Here is a 20,883-nt window from a genome sequence, read left to right on the forward strand (position 1 = left end):
TTGGTCAACTCTTCCAATTTAAAGCTTCTTCGTTGAGAATCATTCTTCCAAATCAATTCCAAATAACCAAAATAAAAATTGACGATTCACATAAGTCATAATACATCATATAGAGCTACTCATCCCCATAAACTACCGAGTAAAGTGCAAATACTCAAAACGACCGGACGGATCGTTACAAAAATGGATGAAATGCTTTCGGTCATTATCGTTGCTTTTCAGATATAGTGACATTACTTTTATGGTGGCCTTGCAACCTAACATCCCTTTTTTCTTCAACTCAAGGACATACTTCTTTTGAGAGATGGCTCTACTTCTTATAAATCTCGAAAATCTCTGTGTCCAAGAAGTGTCCGAGAGGACGCCAGTCTTTTCTCTTCTATGTTTATTATATTTTTGACAAAAAGGCAGGAATGCCAAGGACTCCCTCCCTCCCCCTTCCTCTTCCCTGGACGGTTCCCATAGAAAGTATATAATGGGAATGTGCAATCACATAATAAGTATCATGTAGAGCAATGCCTAGCCCAGAATTAGCCAGAACTATTCCAGTAAGTCCTCCTATGGTAAACAAAAAGGTGAACCCTACAACAAATAACATGGGTGTTTTGTATTGTATTGAAACCTCCCCCCATCCCACATGTTAGCGATCCAACTAAATTAGACAGGGTCCTTTCCTTTTTAGTCTGTTCCAAAATAAATGACACAATTCTAAATTTGGTAATAATTCAACTTTAAACTCTTCATTTAACCCATTTTACCCTTAGTGAGAAGCTTTTATAACCACACAAATATCATGACCCCACAAAACTTTTGTCTCTTAAGCTTTTAAGACCACAAGTTTCAAAAGTCTTCTTTTATTTTTTAAACTCTGCGACGAGTCAAACTACCTCATCTAATTTGAAACGGAGGGATTAAATATTTTTAATTTATAGAAATTTTACCCTTAACATTAATAATGAACTGTTAGGGGTTTGGGGGTGGGGGGAGGAGGGGGTCATGTGATTAACATTTTCAGTTTTCTTTTTTGGGAGAGGTGGTGGCTGTAGGGCAACTACTTCTATTTTGGTGTTAATTCACTCATCGCACGCATGACCTTATTTTAAGACTTTAAAATATTCCACGCACTCCATAGCCAGTCCATAAAGCCTAAAAAACATTTAGAAAAAGCTTCATAATTTTGTCAAAAAGTTAGACGACAAGATATTAAAAGAGAGAAGATTTTGATAAGTAAAAAGGAATTCAACTGTTGAGTACTAAGAGCCCCATTTTAATCATGCATTATCATTACTTCTAGATTTTATCTTTTTTATTTTATTTTATTTAGGTTAAAGGTTTGCTCTCTCAATCTACATAAGATAAGGGTAAAGTCTGCGTGTACATTATATTCCTAGCTCAGATTCTATATGTGTAAATATATTGGGTATATTGTTATTGTTAGGTGAAAGGTACAACTTAATTTTGGTATAACATAACTATCTGGTATAATGGTATTCACACCACGTATGACCTATTAACAGGGAAGCGCTTCCTACTAGTATTTTCCATTCCCAAGCTTCATTAGTCCCACCACATCTTGATGGTGAATGCTATAACTCCACTAGTTAGTTACCTCTTTTGGAAAAAGTTATTACTATAGTTTAATATTTTACCATATGTTCCTCTTAATTTTAAAATAATGCAACTTTTCTACCTTACAAAATCATCACTAGCTACTGAAATGATCAAATGGGGAAGACGAAAGTTTCCTATTTGCTGAAGTGTCCTCTATTCTTGTGTAGTCTTTTTGAAAATATATATTTTTAGCTAGTTTCAATTATAATAGCCGATAAAATATATATTCTTTTATATATATAGATATTATATTCATATAATATATATATTTATATACTTTTTAACGGGAAAATACAATTAATTTTGATCGATCGGTCACTTTTGTATTTTGCCCCTTTTTTTCTCTTTCCAATTGTATCGAATTAGCTCACTTTTGCACTAACATCAAAATTGGGTCAAATTCTTGCCATTTAGAGGGGGGAAGTACACAAATAGCAACTTTTAGGGATTAACCGGTATTTTGTCCTAAATATTTGAACTAAAACTCTTAATTTTCGGACTATGTCCAGAAAAATTAAACTAAAAAATTGAAATTTCAGAACAATTGACTAATTTCTAAATAGCAGCCTACTAAAATGGCTATCTAATGTCATTTTCTACCATTTAGAGTGGGTTGATCTATTTAGACAATCTACTGGGCTCCACAGATTATAGACCCGTTAATGTAAAAACGCATTCTGCTGAAAATCAAAAGTGATTAAGAGAAAGAAAAAAGAATACGCCGTTGCCGGGGATCGAACCCGGGTCACCCGCGTGACAGGCGGGAATACTTACCACTATACTACAACGACTTTACTGGTAATGTAAGATAATAAAAGAATTTTACTCTAATAAAATCAATGGCAATGAAGGTTCCCTATAGACAGGAGAAACTTTCTACTAATGAGTTGGGTATAGAACATATGGGCGATGTTTGGTTATGCCACAAAGTTTTCACGGGGATAAAATTATAACTAATTCTGATCGAAAGTAGTTGATAAATATTTCAAATAATTAAAACGATTAGGAATACATCCGTAAAAATATATAAGAAGGAAAAAGGTAAAAGATGACGGTCCTTTTGATGAAAATCATTTTATACCAAGTGAAATACTTTTGAATAAATAGTAATTTAGGTATTTATTATTAGCATTTAACATTTGACTTTGTTTATTAATATTAAGTTCTTAAAGTACTTTTTTATGTCACTTTTAACTTTTAAAATATAGAAAAAGAGATAACCAAATAAGACACCTTCAAGCATCTTAATCGTTAAGTGCAACGTGGATTTTGACGATTACATAAAGCAATTGATTTTGATAATTAACATGGACTTATTTTTGCAATTTAATGAAACTAAACATTGATTTTGACATGCACATGTCAATATCATAATGATTCTTATTCAGTGAATAATTACTTATCTAATATAGGGTAAAAAGTAAAAACTTTAGAAAAAGATTTTGAAAGGATGAGAATTTTTTCTTGCTAATACTAGAAAAATTAGCTATTTGATAAAGGAAGCTAGAAATATACATTGAACGCATCATTGTCCGGTTTAAAAAAAGTTGATGCATTCCAGAAGAGAACATGTAGATTTTAGGTTGCCACGTTAGCGAATTAAATCTAATTTGAACGAGTTAAAATGAGTTGAATCCGTTCAAAAACAAATTAGGTGATATAGTTTGATTAAGATTATATTTGAATATGTACATTTTATATACAAAAACCAAATATCATAATTATTTTACTGATGATTAATAAAATATGTTAGTTACCAAAAAAAAAAATATCATAGTATTAAGTATAACGTAGGTATTAAGCTGCAAATACATTTTATATGTAAAAACAAGTATCATAATATTTACGCAGAGATCGCACTGACTTCGTGTCTAAATGCTTGCCGCATTTTGGGTGTTTTCTAGTTTCTTCTGCGTCTCTTATTGGCTCATTTTTTTTGAGGTATTATCGCTTTTACTCGCGCTAGAAACTATTAATATTCATTAGCAAAAAAAGTATATAAAATTTATATAATTTTTGTATATAATATATATAAAGCGCATATATATATATATATATATATATATATATATATATTTCCGTTTTATTTTGAGAGTGACTATACGATATCATTTTTCCTTTATTTTCTTTCTATTTGGTGTTCGTACTTACTTTAGAATCTGACAAATTTGGATTTTGTGCCATATAGTTTTACTTTGAAGTAAATTATTCTCTATCAAAAGCGATTCTACTCGAAGTCGAACTAATCTGATTAAGATAAAGAAATATTTATCACTCCACTTTGTTCTTATTAGCTCATGTGGCCATTAAAGAACTCACTATACTAATTAATGAAGACACGTTGTTTCTATCGAGCTCTCTAGAGTAATAAGATATAATTTTATACTAGTTTTGGTCAAAATATTGATTGGACTTTGGTCGCGAGATTTCAAATTCTTTTAATGAAAGCACACATGTTAACACATAGTACTAAATTAGATTGTATATATTCTAATATTAATTAATTATCATGATTTATTTTGGAGATAAATTCAAGATGTTATCAATCAATGGATAAATCTCACTCACAATAATTTTGTAACAATTTGTGTAAGTGAAATAAAAAAAATTAAACATAAATATAACATGTTAGTCGAAAGAAACAGATTTGACTTTGACTTTTGACTTGGTTGAGTCAATGAAAGATTTCTCTAGTTATGTCTAGAAACTACAAGTAAATATGAAGCTTAAATCAATTTTTTAATAATAATAAATTTCACAAACAACATTAATTTATTACCCTATATATAAAAGTAGTGCGTCTTAAACCCTTTTCCCTCAAAGACAAATCAAGAAAACACACAAAAATAAACTCCAAAAAACCTTGCCTTCTTTCCCAAGTTTCTTTTCAAACTTATTGCAAATTCTTAAACATAATTTCGATTACCATTTCTTCTTAAATTAATTAGCTTAATTAACAAAAATGATGAGCCGAAGTGTAACAAGGATGGCTCGTTCTATGATAAATCATATTGGTCGACGTAACTTTTCAACTCTACGTCCGGTGACCGGAAATGAAGCCGGAATCGGAGTTGTCACCGGAGCAGCCGGTTTCTTGCATGGGAATTCTATGAAGGGTTCCGAAAAGGCGGTGGCGCATTGGGTTCGGTACTTTTCAGTGATGAGTTCGGGTAACGCGAGCACTATGGCTCTGAGGAACAAAGAGCAAAATGATCAAGACGATCAGAAGATAAATCAGAGCGGTGGCGCTACAGGTAGGAACGCCACCGCTACTGATAGTGGGAATAATAATAAAAGAATTGTTAGCTATTGGGGTATTCAGTCTCCTAAGGTTACAAAAGAAGATGGTACACCATGGAGGTGGAACTGCTTTATGGTAAGTTTGAAACTGCAAGTAAATAATAATATTTCAAGGTTTCTATTGTAAATTTTCATGTTATGTTTTTGTTGCAAATTTAGAGTATTAAGTTCTTATAAACATAAGTTCTATGCACGATCAATGTAACTTGACATGTTCATGTTACATATTCTCATTATATTGTTTAATTGGACATTTATACTCACTTCGTCTTTGATTAGAGGTCTCGACTGAGAATCCTGAGATGGTTCTAGACGGCACTAATTTGAATTGGCGTGACTAGGGTTATCGAATATCATATGATTATATTAAAACACAATGTTATGGACGTTTACATATAATTGATTTCTAGAAGATATTTGACATTTTAAGTGACCATTTGATTATTTGAAATTTTAGACGAATACACAATATATTGATTCTATTTTTAAATTTATTTTGATGAATTTGGATGTAGCCATGGGAGACGTACAAGGCAGATTTGTCGATAGATTTAAAGAAACACCATGCGCCAGTGACGTTGTTGGATAAAGTGGCTTATTGGACAGTCAAGGCCCTTAGATTCCCAACCGACTTATTTTTTCAGGTAATTTTTCTTTTATTTGTGCCTTTTTTAATTTTGGATCAGCTTGTAAATAAGTAACGTTCAATATAATTTACCAAATATTACAATTGTCCACTTAATTTGATGGGAGTTATAGTCTGACTACAATAATAACTAAGCCTCATTTTATAGAAATTTGAGGTCGGCTATATAAATTTTCACTGTCAATTTATAGTATATGACATAAGAGATTTAATAATAACTAGCTTCAATATGCAAGAAAAATACTTCGAGTAAGTTCAATTTAGCTTACATAGGAGATTTGTAGTCTTACGACTACAACAACCAAGGTTGGCTATTTGAACCCAAACTCATTCAACCCCTCCAACGCGTCCAAGGTGAGGTCAGTTATTGACCCGTCCATTAGATGTAGATGGACTGATCTTTAGCACAAATTAATCCGTGAGTAACTTTGTTAAGATATCTTTAAATAATTTTTTTTGTTTGATCTGTAATATATGATAATAACAAAAAAAACTTATTTGATAAAAATTAGACGGGTTGGACAATGATCGAATTTTAGCCTATCTTGACCCAAACCATCTCAACCCGAGTAACTTTTGGGCTGGTCAGACCCGCTCATTTATTGACTCAACCTATTTTGACCCGCTTAAAATAAACTCAATTCGCCCAATTTGACGCCCCTAATTAACAATTATGCGATCAATAACTAATAAGTTGAGGTCGACTATGTCGTTTTCACTATTTGTTTCGTATTTATAGCATGACCATACGAAACTAATAATTCTAATGTGTTACAGAAGAGATACGGTTGTCGCGCAATGATGTTAGAAACTGTGGCAGCAGTACCCGGGATGGTAGGAGGAATGTTATTACACTGCAAATCGTTGCGTAAATTCGAACAGAGTGGTGGCTGGATCAAAGCATTATTAGAAGAAGCAGAAAATGAGAGAATGCACCTTATGACATTTATGGAAATAGCAAAACCAAAATGGTACGAACGTGCACTTGTTTTTGCAGTACAAGGCATATTCTTTAATGCCTATTTTGTGACATATCTTTTGTCACCAAAATTGGCACATAGAATTGTTGGATATTTAGAAGAAGAAGCTATTCATTCGTATACTGAGTTTCTTAAGGAGTTGGATAAGGGAAATATTGAGAACGTCAGTGCACCCGCTATTGCGATTGATTATTGGCGTTTGCCAGAAGATTCGACTCTTAAAGATGTTGTCATGGTTGTTAGGGCAGACGAGGCTCATCATCGCGATGTCAATCACTTTGCATCGGTAAGGATTAACTACGTATCATTTAAATTTTGGTCAGATTACGTAAAGAGTTTAATTTCTATACGTTAGTGGCATTTTGAACAGATGGCCTTATTTGAGGCCATCCGTTAGTCCAATGAGCTAAATTTGTCTGTAAAGGAAAAAAAAAATTCATCCAACTAATTTTAGAGGAAAAACATACTGGACTAATGGGGACAAGAGTTGTTGGTCCAACCACTTTACCTAGTTCATTGGTTCCAACCGTTTCTCGTGCCTCTATTGAAACAGATTGGTTTCATGTTCTTTCGTCAATTAGTTATTCTTCTCCGTTCGTATCTGTTTTCCAATTTCAGTCTCGGTTAGTTCACAAGATTGAACGGCCAATTCTTCCCCAAACCCTGATTCTATCAAATAAGTAATTGTTCAGGATAAGTGAGATTAGTTACCCAAAAAATAAGATTGACAATCTGTTATAACTGGTTAAACTAAATTGATGTCAGCAATATTTTACTATGTTTAGTATAAAATGATATTTGTTTAGGACTGAACTAACTAAATTCTTGTGTGAATTGATTGCAGGATATTCATTACCAAGGACAAGAGCTGAAGGATTGTCCAGCCCCACTTGGGTATCATTGAGAAGACAGAAATCTTAGCTGAACCAAATTAAAGAATTCAAAATAGTAATAATATTATTGATTTGTGTAGGATTAATATCTTGATTATTGTACATAATACTCTGTGATTTTGAGTGTGTTTTATACTGAGTTAGACTGGTATAAGTCCTCTGGCTAGTACTACTAATAAGTGTTCTGTGTAATTACTAAAACATTAAAAAATTAAAGACTCATTGATAAAATAGGGGATCTCATTCATATACATTTGTTCTTACTATATATTACTCCCTCTATCCCGATGCGCATCTAATAAAGTTGACCTATAATAACAGGTAATCCTTCACATCAAATCTAATATAGTAAACTGGAAAAAAAAAATAGAGCGAGAACTTACTATAACTAGTTATTATATTATATTGATAGCGTAAAACTTATCTATATTATCAGTGTACATAACTTAAATCCAAAATCTAAACTACTACTAAAACAGTTGTATAAGAAGGAAAAAGAGGAAAACTAGCATTGCAAGCCCCCATCCTCCGAACCCGTCTTCATGTCCATAAACACGACTCTGCTGGTAATTGTTCCCTTGTAAAGAAGGTGCATAAAAACTTGCTAAATATATTATAATTACCAACACAAGAGGGCCAATAAGGATTTTTGAAACTGTATAAGTAAGTAATATGACAGAAAGAGGTAGCATAATTGATTGAGTTGTATAGTGAACTAAAAGAATAGCAAGAAGAGGGATGACAAGGAAAAATGTCAAGTTTATGTCTTCTGCTAATGAGACTGTGTTGATAAGGCACTGACCATGAAGGAGTAATCCTAAAGTGAGTACAAGGAGAAGAGGGATTAATGGAGAAGGCCCTTTGGCCATATTATAAGATTTAAACAATCTTGATTTTCTCTAATGAATTGAAATAGACTTGAGTTAATTCAAGAAATTAATATTGATGGGGTTTGAGAAAGGTGGCGATGAATGAGGTTATATTTATTCTTGGAGCAAAAATGGGTAGCTGGTTGCCACGAACCTTTCACCCTTAACTAAAAGTTTCGACTTAAAGCACTAGGAATAGAAAAACTCCTTGTAAGGAGTGCTTTCCCTTTATGTAGACCTTGCGCAGCGCAAATTCAAATTAGTCAAGCCAGTAGATTTGGATACGGAGTTAGAAACGGGTAGTTGGTTCTTTGTATTGTTTTGCTTTTTCTTCACAAGCTTGTTGTTTGGTATTAGCTAGTTTCACATGGATTATGCGACCTAGGAAATCCTTCATTTGTAGGAAAAAATTTAAAACTGAAAAAGAAAGAATTTCTCAAGGAATAAATAAACTTTAGGGTGAGAAATGCATGCTTATATATGAACCTCTTTTCAGCTGAATATGCAACTAGTGCTGCATCTCTACCTGCAATTATATATGCTAATTTTTTTGGATTTTCGAATCAAATGTAGAGAACCTAATTAGGGCGTTGCATATCTTTAAATAAAGAATGAGGGGTTTAAACCAGAATATTTGCTCTTAGTAATTAACTTTAAGTGATGGATAGCTTTGCTTCTAATGGAAAAATGATTTACAACAAAAAAAGATTTGCTTTTAAGGGTTCTAATAATGAGTCAAACCTTTCATTTTCACATAGTTTTCATTGGCCTTAATTGTTTTGCATTTTAAGATTGTATTGATGATAAAATCTTCACTTCAAGACTCACTTCATTACAATCACTGGCTGTTCCCTATGCTTTAAAGGCACTGTTCCAAATTGGCAAAGAGAGTTAATAGATATTTGAGCAAGAAATACTACGAAATTAAAATATAAACAAATGTTTCATTACTATTTCTGCCCTTCATGCTCTGACCCTTCAATTTGTTTGGAGAAGATTTGAGGCGGATTTGTGCTATCAGCGTATATATCCCTGAATATCTGTCTATATTCCCATGTATATCAGTGTATATCTGCTTATTTCCTGTATATAATGTATATGTGTGTCTATCCATGACTTTCTGTGTGTGATATACACTGATATATATGGTGTATAATGTGATGAATACATGTCGCACAAACGCTTTTCAAGTCTAAAGTTTAAATCCAATCCATTCAAATCACCTTGAATCTTTCTCAAATTTTGTACATAGTTTTTCTAGGTGTTTCCATTGAATCCCAACTACCACCACTCAAAAGAACTACGTATTAAAATAGTTCAGATCCGATAATAACAATAACAACAACAAACTCAGTATAATTCCACAAATGGGTTATGAGAGGGTAGTGTGTACATAGATCTTACCCCTACCTTCAAGAAGGCAAAGAGGTTGTTTCCAGAAGACTATCGGCTTAGGAAAGGTGAAAGGAAGAGCAACAACAAACACACCAATTAGAAAACTAAAGTAAAAATACAAAACTAAATACACTAGGTACTTCAATCAGAAAGCCACACAAAAACAATGGCAAGTAGTCACAGAAGTTTAGATCCGAGTTTTATTATAATTTCAATATTGAAAATTTGATAAGATTTTTCACTCATGAACTCAGAGGATTTTTGTGGAGTATTGGAGAAATTCTATGATTTCATAGGTGATTGGATAATGGACGAGGATCAAAGGAATCAGTCCGGTTGGTAGTGGGTGCATAAATCGTGCAATATTACTTGGGAAATTTTTATAAAACACTATCTTTTAGTAGTAATTAGTCATTTATAGATATCATTTGCTATATTACGGATTATAGATACCTTTTATATGGTTATAAGATGTATTTGATATATTTAAACTATTGTATTCATGAATACAATAGTAAAAATAGGCGTGAATCAGGGAAGTCCAGTTAATCAGTTGTTGTATTCGAGTGTGTTCGACTGTATTCATATAGTGAAACATGGGATTACAACTGGACAAATTATTGTATTCGACTATATTCGATTGTATTCACGGCGTGAAATAGGGGATTACACTGTTTTTAAAACAGAAAGTGAATCAATTAACATAATAGACTCCTAATATAACTCAACAAACTCAATTATAACACACAAATTTTGTATTTTCAGTTATAAAAAAGATTCTCAACCGAAAAATACCCCAAAAACATAGCAATCTTCAGAGAAATTATATAATACATCTGAATACATAAATTATATTAATTAAAGAAAACTTATGAATACATTCATGGCATATAGCGAGACAATGAATACAATGAAATACATAGAATATAACGGGATACATTGAAATACAATGAGAAAAAAAGATAGTGAATACAATGAAATACATGGCATACAACGAGACACATTGAATTACAATAAAAAAAAAAGACAATGAACATAATGAAATACATGAAAAAATATTGAAATATATTAATAGAAAATCAAGTTGCTCAGCCCCAAACTCCATCGTCTTTATTCAAGAACAAACTAACCAGATTATATGTCGGCGGCTGCTGTTCAAGAATCAGTTTAATGTCGGCGGCTGCTGTTGTTGGTGAGAAACTTGAACATAGCAATCTTCAAGAATCATTTTTTTTTTTTGAATATTCGAAGATTGCCAAAACAAAGTTCTTAATGTTGAAAGTGCTCAGACTGCAAACAGTTTTGCTTTTTCCGTGTTGGTTTATTTATGAAAAACATGTACAATTATGGTGTTTAGTTTTATGGAAGACGAAACAATTGTTCTCTGGCAAACAAACTACAATTGTTCTCTGAGAAAGGTTCGTGGGTTTGTTGTGTTCTTTGCACAAATTCGGTGGAAGGAGGAAGAGATCGGAAATTTTAATGGGATGGGAAAAGAGAATGGGATATATCAAAGTAGAGAGAGAAAAAAAATAGTGTAACTGATTAGCGTATTTAGTGGCTTAGGGCTAGAAAATAACCAAAATTAAATATTTTACTATAAACCTTAAAAGGTATCTATAAAATATAATTTTTTTAAATGATATTTATTTAAAATAAATAAGGTGTTAATCTTTGCTATAAGAGGTAAAAATTCCATATTACTAAAGATGGGATTTGGCTATTCGCTGCCACTTTTTGGGCTACATTTGCTAAGCTTAGTCTTTGACAAAAAATATGTCAATTATAGGCTGGCTGTTTGGTAATTAACCCAAATAGCAGCCCGCCCTATTACTTAAACTAAAAATAGTCAATGAATGTATAATATATGCATAATTTATATATTATATGTGTATAATATATGTATATAACTAGAAAAAATAAATAATTAATATGATTGGCTATTTTTGTAAAGATCCCGTGTATATGTCAATTAGATTATTTAGAGTTGTTTTATCTCTTTTAATAGATCATCCTCGTATCCATCCATAAAAAATTGTAGAAATGACACCACGTAGCCACTATAAAGTGTTGTTATTTAGGAATTAGCCAGTGCATCTTAAATTTCAGTTTTTCAATTCAAATTTTCAGGACATAAATGTTCTGAGTTGTCCTTAAAATAAGATATTTAGTTAAAAAATTCAGGACAAAATAAGTACCGACTAATATCTAAATATCATCCACAAAATGGCTATCTGTGCACTTGCCCCAGTTGCTCCCTAATTTCCAAGTTATCTATAAATCATGATAATCATCCCTATTTTCTCGCTTCAATAAAATATACAAGTACAATTACAGAATTAGCCATGGTAAAAGTATAACTTCATACCCATCCTCACTCGTAAGTCGTAACATGTAATTTACAGCAAATTTGTTTCTAAGGAAAAAATAGTTACACACTCTGTGAACTATTGACTTCCAAAATTGCATTTACCTTAATTTTTGTGGGTGCCCATCCAATATTCGTATTGGGAATTAATTAAATTTAAATTTGTTTCGGAAAATTCCACAATAGGGGTAAATGTTCTTTAACAAAAACAAATCTATACCCATAATTCAAACCCGAGATCTGTAATATTTTTACGCAATTAAGTGTGTCACACCCTTTTTCTACCCCAAAAAGATATGTGTATGGATTTGTGGGTCAAAGAGTTTTTCCAATTAAAGTGACAATTTTAAAATAGGGATTATTTTGTTTACAGAGTCGCCAGTTTGAATAGATTTTTGGGTGTTCCAAGTTACATTTTATTTGAATCCCTATCCAAAGGAAGATTTGACTCTTTTACATCGGTTCGCGAAAAACAAAGTACGGGTAAGGAATTCTGTTGACCGGGGAGAAGGTGTAAGGCATTCATCGAGTCTCGTGGTTCTAGCACGGTCGCTTTATCGACTTAAAACTTGGCTTGAATTAATTTTGGACAAACCGTGATTTATATGATTTTCATGTTTTACCTATCCGCTTCTATTTCTTGATTATTAGAATTATAAAAAAAAAGGATTTGGATAAATTAAGTCGTCATAACTATGTTACGCAAGCAAATGCGTGATCGAATAACAAAATTAACTTATCATAATTGCGATTCGCAAGCAAATGCGAAATCATGACAATCAATTATTTATAGTATTTTTGAAAAATTACTACATTTGAGAAAATTAGCTCTTAAAAAGGTCAACTATCGCGCTACGCAAGCTAATCCGCAATTTTAGCAAAAGGATTACTAAATTAAAAATTAACTAAAACTAATGGGCATGGTATGAGATTATTGAATTAATTTATTGAATATTAAATATCATGCTACGCAAGTGATTCCGTGAGTTAAAGCACGCCTACTAATTGCCTAGCGTTTAAATTAATTAATTAAGAAAGAGATTAGATAATTTAATTAATTATTCAAGAGGAGAGGATATACTTTTATTAAAATTTATTTAACTAACCTATAAATTGAACTTGTTAGGTTTATGCTTATTGTAATTCCATGATATTAGGCCACTTATTTGTTTGTAAAAAAAAAAAGTTGGTTTATTGATTAAGAAAAGAATTCAGCTTATGAATATTTGATATCAATGAGCCAAATTAGTAGGTTATTGATATATATTTTTAAGGCTGGTTTATTGACTAAGAAAAGAATTCAGCTTATGGATACTTGATGTCAATGAGCCAAATCAGTATATATATATATATATATATATATATATATATATATATATATATATATATATATGTGTGTGTGTGTGTGTGTGTGTGTGTGTGTGTGTGTGTGTGTGTGTGTGTGTGTGTGTGTGTGTGTGTGTGTGTGTGTGTGTGTGTGTGTGTGTGTGTGTGAGTGCCACAAAACAAACTTTATTTCAACCTAATCATGAAACTGACCAATTTGATGCTAATAATAATTCACCTTAATAAATGATGTAACTGAAACATGATAAAAGCTCACTGAAATCTAATGCTAATAAATGAAAATAAGATTCAAGCAAAATTCAATAAATATATTTTATATTCGAAGAATAACTTCAAGGAAATGTTAACAAATTAACTAAGCAAGGAAATGCCAAAGCAAGCTAATAAAGGTGTGAACACAGTAAACAAGAGAAATTAGATCATATCTACAATATGCTTACGTAAAGTAAATTAAAGACTTTTAAGTGCAATAAGGTGAGATATGGACTTTCAACAACTAGACAACAATAAGTAGAGAGTTATCTTTTAAAAGCCATAACTACTGCATATTTACATGTTCTTATACATTGGTACAACATTTATTCTTAAGCAAACACCAAGTACAACATGCTTCAGCCATCCGGACAAGTTCGAATCTTCTTATTACTATCAAAAATCTGCAATACAAAGATGTAGGAATTACCTGGTTTGCTGAATAAAAATACAACAATGAGATGAGCAGAAACAACAACAAAATAGCAGAAAAATAGCAATGAAAACGAGCAACAACAGCAACAAATTTGTATCCAGATAGCACCAAAACCTTTAGAGAAGAAACCCGAAATCAACTCTAAAAGACTTATTCTTTTTTAAAAGAGTTTTTACTCTAAGAAGCACTCATAAAACTCACAATTTCAACTTGCTTTCTTTAAGTTCAGCTGCTGATTTTTACTGCTAAAAGTATATTTTTTCAGTGTGTAAAAATGCCTAGCAGATGTGTGAAGGAGTGTGTCAAAGATGTGTATTTCTAGAGTCCAAGATGTAATCAAAGATAAGAGGAGAAAGGACTTTGGGACAGATTTTGTTTTACCAAAAATCTGTCCAAAATGATAACTTTTTTGACGTAAAATCTATCCAAAACCAAAAATCTGTCCAAGAAACAGTCTTCTTTTACCAACTAGGGATAAATTTTTGGAGTATTATACTTGAAACAGCCCGCAACAATGAAAGCAACCAAACACGGACCCTACATTCAAGTACTCTAAAACTATTCTACTACTTCAACAAATGCAAAAACAGAAACTTTAGCACTTCAAAACTAATGCTAAAATAATTAATAAGAGACAAAATAAAATCTGAAAGAAAAATAAAAATAAAAAAAATCAACCATGAAAAAAGAATAGTATTTTTACCATTTTAAAATTCAAGTGGCCGAAAAATGGTGACTTGCCAAACGAGGGCATTCGGGGAGGCCGTCGGAATTTGGCCGGATTTTAGGGACCGGATTTTTGGTGTAGAATTGAAATCAATAGGTAGGTCTTGAGGAACTCTATCCGTTGATGTAGGTATTGCGGAGTGTTAGTGGCCAGAACTTCAAGAATTTGGGAAAAAAAGTTGCGGCTAAAGTTTCCTAGATCTAAAATTCAAGGAGTTTGAGGGTTTTATTAAGGATTTGGTTTGGAGATATGTAAAAAGTAGGTAGTGGAGATTGTATGGTGAGATTTTGGGGTGATTTGGAGGTGGTCGGCCGCCGGTGGGCGATTTCCGGCGGCGGTGGAGAAGCAACGGTTATGGAGAAAAAGAGAGTGAAGAGAGAGGAAGGAGAAAAGAACTATGGGGAAAATATGGGCAAAATTTCAGCATTTTTAAATCTTAAATACCTAGTTGGGAGATTGATTGTGGACCATTGGATGAGGGAGAGATGAATGGATGAGATTTAATCTTGATTCACTTAATGAAACAACGTAGTTTTGAGGCAAAACTACGTAGCTTCGGACCCTTTCAATGGCAGCCTCTTATCTTGCACTCTTGGCCACGTTTTCTTTCAAATTTGGCCAAATTTCTTCCTTAATCCTACTTATTAAACTAAATTTACACAAATAAATAAATTAATTAAATAACTTATTCAAGTGATCAATTAACTGGATTGATTCACCAATTGAAAAGTTAGTCAATTCCTAGAATGCACAAATGAAGGAAGAACTATTATTTTTTGGTATGTTCATGATAGGAAATATGCAATTAAAGACACAAAATTTGATAAAAATAATTAAAATAACAAAACACTAATGACTTTAGGAGGTGTTAAAATAGTGCAAAAATTAGGTGTTCATAGCTGCCCCTCTTTGCTCGAGAACATGAAGAGTTTTCGTGCAAAGAAAAGTGAATAATATAGCTAATTTTTGCTCAAATATCACTCCAATGGAAGCAATTTTTTAAAAAATATTAACCAAACCTTGCTTCCGATGTTGCCTACATATCCGTGTTTAGAGGAATCAGGTCAGTGTAGTTCTGAAAAATTTGGTAGCTGAGACTACCAGGCATTGGAGTTAAAACTGTTGATGTTGTTGTTGTTGTTGTTGTTGCTATTACTGTTATTTGTTGCTTACATCAAAAGGAAAAGAGAGAGAACTATATATGTTAGCTAACTAAGAGTTACAAAATTCCTATCTATATGCCTTCGGGAATCAAATCTTGATTCTTGACCTGGTCTCTTATGTTGACCTTAGATTGGATCTTGATGATCTTTGAAGAAAGATTATGACTCAATTTCAGTTGCTTGCTTTCTTGATCTGAAATTGAGAGGATGAATCTTGAGAAGCTGGGTTGTTGGCACATTGTCAAAGTTAACTCTACCTATCCCATGATCGAAAGTTCTTCCTTCTAATGATAACTGAAACTGCAAGCTTTGATTTTCACACCTGTGCTCTATGGCGGGGCCTGCAAAGCCATCAAAGACGAACAAAACAAACAAAATTTTCTGCCCCAATTTGGCGCTGAGAAAATTTTGTGAGTTATTGGGTAAAGCTGTAGATCATCTTATTTTATTTGAAAGATGCAAAAATGATACTGAAGACTCCGAATCGAATGTGCTTCTCTTAGGAGTAGAACTGATCATGCTTAGACTAATAGGTGCATCTCTCATGGGTAGAATTGGAATGACTGCGAAATTAAAGGTCGAAACTAGGAATTGTGTCTCCTAGGATTAATGGTTCATATTAGGATATGTGTCTCCTATTAGAATGAACAGGGTTAAATTAGGAAGTGTGTCTCCTACAAGTGAGGTTGAAGGACTCGTACTAGAAAGTGCATCTCCTAGGAATAAAGGTTCAGATTAGGAAGTGTGTCTCCTACAATGTGAGGTTGATGGACTTGGACTAGGAAGTGCGTCTCCTAGGATTGATGATTCAGATTAGGAAGTGCGTCTCCTACAATGTGAGGTTGATAAACTTCGACTAGGAAGTGCGTCTCCTAAGATTGGAGGTCCAGATTAGGAAGTACATCTCCTAATGGAATAAGTCAAAATAGGAAGTGCGTCTCTTACGAGTGAGGTTGAAGGGTTTATACCAGGAAATACGTCTCCTGCGAGTGAGGTTGAAAGACTTGGAGGGAATGTACCAAGGGTTGGTTCCTTGTATCACTAAGAAAGAAGGTAACTAGGGGTTGGCGCCCTGTATCACTGAGAAAGAATGTAACCAGGGGTTGGCGCCCTGTATCACTAAGATGGAATATAATCAAGGGTTGGCGCCTAAACTAGGAAGTGCGTCTCCTACGAGTGAGGTTGAAAGACTTGGAGGAATGTAACCAGGTTGGTGCCCTGTATCACTGAGAAAAAATGTAACCAGAGGTTGGCGCCCTGTATCACTAAGAGGAAATGTAACCAGGATTTGGCGCCCTGTATCACTAAGAAAAAATATAACCAGGGATTGGCTCCATGTATCACTAAGAAGGAATAACTAGGGGTTGGCGCCCTATATCACTGAGAAAGAATGTAACTAGGGGTTGGCGCCCTATATCACTGAGAAGGAATGTAACCAGGGGTTGGCGCCCTGTATCACTAAGAGGGAATATAATCAAGGGTTGGTGCCCTGCATTAGTAAGAAGGAATGTAACCAGAGGTTGGCACCCTGTATTACTAAGATAGAATATGACCAGGGATTGGCACCATGTATCGCTGTAAGCACGTGATTTTTGCCCTATATGAGAATTACTCCCAAAAAATTTAAAATAAAATAATTTTACCTTGGTGTGCAATTTTTTGAACTGTTGTGGTATTTTTGTGTAATTATTTGCATATTTGTCTGTGCACGTTTATTTGTTAAATTAATAAAAAATACAAAAATATGTCGCATTTTGCATTAGGATTTAATTCTACAATTGTTAGTAATTAAATTTGTTTTACAAAAATTGAAAATTACAAAAAATAGGCATCTTTCGCATTTTTAGCATTTAATGTCCAAATATATAATTTTATGCTTAATTATTACTTAATTGTGCGTTAATTGCTATTGGGAGTTAATTTGCACTTTTATAACTTAATTTAGTTCTTAATAATAATTTAAGTATTTTTATAATTTAGTTTTAGAAAAATAAAAGAAGAAAAGAGAGCGAGAATATAAAGAAAATCGGAATTGGGTCTCTTCTTCAATTTCAAACCACAAGCCCAAAAAATTGTCCAACCTTCCCACGACCCGGTCCATTTCAAACCGGGTCGACCCAATCCATAACCCAACACCCCCTATCTTGCATTTCAAAAACAAAACAAAACAAAACAAAACAAAACAAAAACCCTAAAAAACCCTAAACTCACCCCCCCCCTTCTCTTTCTCTCTTCTCCTTCACCATCTTCAAGCTCCAAACAAACCCATCAATGGCTGCCCCTCCATCCTCACATCCAAGCAGTCCGCCATCGTCATCTCCTGCTTTGTCATCACCATGTTCGCCACTGCTGCGTCTTCGTCGTCAATCATCATCCATGGCTGCCATGGCTAGTGCATCCATCGATGCCACACCTGCTTCTTCGTCGTCCATGGCTGCTTGCTTTCTTCTCCAGCTGCTGCTGCTTCTGTGTTCAACCTCACCTCCCATGGCCGCCTGTGTCGTCGACTAAACGACCAGCTGCTTCACCACAGTCCGTCGACCAGCTCAACCAATCCGTCGACCTCACGTCCATTACGACCATCGTCGTTCACCTCCAAACCAGCAAAACAACCAACGTCCCTGGTTGTTGCGCCATTTCTGCTCCTGCTACATCCAGTCGACGACGACGAACAGATCGTTGACCTCCAGCAGACCCAAACGGCTTACCTTCCATGATTGCCTCGTCGAACATCGACTGCCATGGCAGAGCTGCTTCTGCTTCCCGCTGTTGCTGCCTTCTTCCTCAGCTCGACTGTTCCACTTTCTATCTTGATGATGAGTGATAAGAATCTTTCGATCATCACTGCAACATGGTGCTTGAAAATGGTAAGGAAAATGTTAAGGAAACGTCAACTTGTAAACAAAGATAGGTTTATTAGCAAGATGTTCCTTCGTGGAGATTCTGTGACCATTGTCCTCCGAGTTTTTCGTTTCCGTTCGAGTTCATCGTTGCTCATTTCCGGTACACAACTGACACGCTGGTTATTGTAAACCGAAATATGAAGTATGAATACGAAAATGAAGAGTTGAAATTCTAAATTTAATTTAATTATATTCTGAATTTTATTTGTATGTATAAATTATTTAGCTTGCAAAAATCAGAATCATGTAGCTATTTAATACATAGTGGAACATCCGACGATAGCTTAACGGATGAACTATCTATATATTGCCTAAAAATAAATAAATGGTGTAGTAACTCCGTCTAGTCAAAAATCAAACGAATAGGCCATTTAGGAACTTGGTAGGAATATTGTTTAGTTAAATAATATTGGTTAATTTCAGCATGTAAATGGTCTAGGATTAAAATCAGATTGCTAAGTTTTTTTTTAATTTGACAAACTGAGAACATGCCTAGTATAATGTAACTAGATAGAGTAACATGTGAATAAGATGGCCCAGGTCTAGTTTTATGTCATACACGTTGGGCCTGGGCCCGCAGTGGCAACAGACTGTCCTGTTTGCATCATTTTCAGATTTATGAATCATATTCGAAACCCATCTATAACAACTCAAGCATGTAATTAAGACATTTTCTCTTTTATTTTGTAGAGACAAATTTAATAAGAGAAAAATGTAAGCATTTTAGGATTATCCTTTTAAAAATAAATGAGATGAGCCTCGCCTAATAAAACGCACAAATTGCGAGGCCCTCAATAAATGTTTAATTAAAATTGCTTAGACTTCGGGATGGACCGTTTAGCAAAATTCTACGGCCCTACCCAAAGAAAATGATACGCTAGTCGCTTTAGGCGTTAATAATGTTGGCTTCTTAAACTCGGGTGCACATTTATGTGACCCAAATCCAAATCTCAACAGAGTTGAAATATGCCAACAACCACAGGTGCATTGATGTGACGTGGTTCGAGATGTGTTTCCACGATGTTGCAATTCTTGATAAAAATAATAATAATGACAAAAGCGGTTAAAAGTTAAAATTCGCACATAGGTTCAATATGTATTAAATCAGATAATCAAGCCGAATAAAACAGTTGAGCGACCGTGCTAGAACCACGAAACTCGGGAATGCCTAACACATTCTCCCGGGTTAACAGAATTCCTTATCCAGATTTCTGGTACGCAGACTGTAATATGGAGTCATTCTTTTCCTCGATTCGGGATTAAAATTGGTGACTTGGGACACCCTAAAATCTCCCAAGTGGTGACTCTGAAATAAACAAACAAATCCCGTTTCGATTGTCCTTTAATTGGAAAAAACTCCCTTGTACCCTCGCGGGGGCGGAAAAAGGAGGTGTGACAGCTCTGGCGACTCTGCTGGGGACAAAAGTGACCCAGAACCACTGGTTCAGAGGTTAGAAATTCGAGCTTAGATAAATTGTTATATTTGGCTTTATCTGATTTTTACATGTTTGAGCCTAATGTGCTAAATGCTGCTTTTACCGCTTTGATATTATTTGACTGTATATATAAACTGTGCCGAACCCTTCTCTCTTCACCTCCGGGGATGTGCTTACTGGTTAAGACTCCCTATTTTGTTAGTGTCATACCCTAAATAAAAGAGGCTCGGAAAGTTTCTAAGCCGGTTGGCCTTTTGGTTCCCGGAAAGGAGCTCCTTCCTCGACTCGAGTTGTCCGCTCGGGTACACTGTCTAGAACACATACCCAGGTTTTGAACCTAGAATAACATGACTTCATGCCGAATCTCTAGTAGGAACGCTTAGTTGCATCATGCTGCATTTGACTTAGGGGACTCAACATAGGGGTTGGGTCTGTCTAGGGCTAGCAACCTGAAATGAAAAAGACCATCCTGATGCATCCTACTTGCTATGTACATATATTTGTTTCGAACCTGCATGTTGACCGGTTTCTGAATCTCAGGAATGTTGAAAAAAAAG

At 34.0% G+C, this 20,883-nt stretch overlaps 1 protein-coding gene and 1 non-coding gene across 2 annotated transcripts; one reads left to right on the top strand and one right to left on the bottom strand.

The window, feature by feature from the left end:
- Positions 1 to 2,330: 2,330 nt before the first annotated feature.
- TRNAD-GUC (transfer RNA aspartic acid (anticodon GUC)) lies at positions 2,331 to 2,402 on the bottom strand. Its single transcript has one exon. It is a non-coding gene; the product is annotated as a tRNA-Asp (tRNA).
- A 2,028-nt stretch (positions 2,403 to 4,430) lies between these two features.
- On the top strand, positions 4,431 to 7,580 carry LOC107817403 (ubiquinol oxidase 2, mitochondrial-like). The gene is made up of 4 exons (XM_016643208.2): positions 4,431 to 4,987; positions 5,427 to 5,555; positions 6,335 to 6,823; positions 7,382 to 7,580. Exons 1-4 carry the CDS (start codon positions 4,574 to 4,576, stop codon positions 7,439 to 7,441), a joined length of 1,092 nt encoding a protein of 363 aa, XP_016498694.1. The 5' UTR covers positions 4,431 to 4,573; the 3' UTR covers positions 7,442 to 7,580.
- Positions 7,581 to 20,883: the final 13,303 nt, after the last annotated feature.

Source organism: Nicotiana tabacum, chromosome 5 (genome assembly GCF_000715075.1).
Source record: "Nicotiana tabacum cultivar K326 chromosome 5, ASM71507v2, whole genome shotgun sequence".
In the NCBI taxonomy this organism is placed as follows: Eukaryota; Viridiplantae; Streptophyta; class Magnoliopsida; order Solanales; family Solanaceae; genus Nicotiana; species Nicotiana tabacum.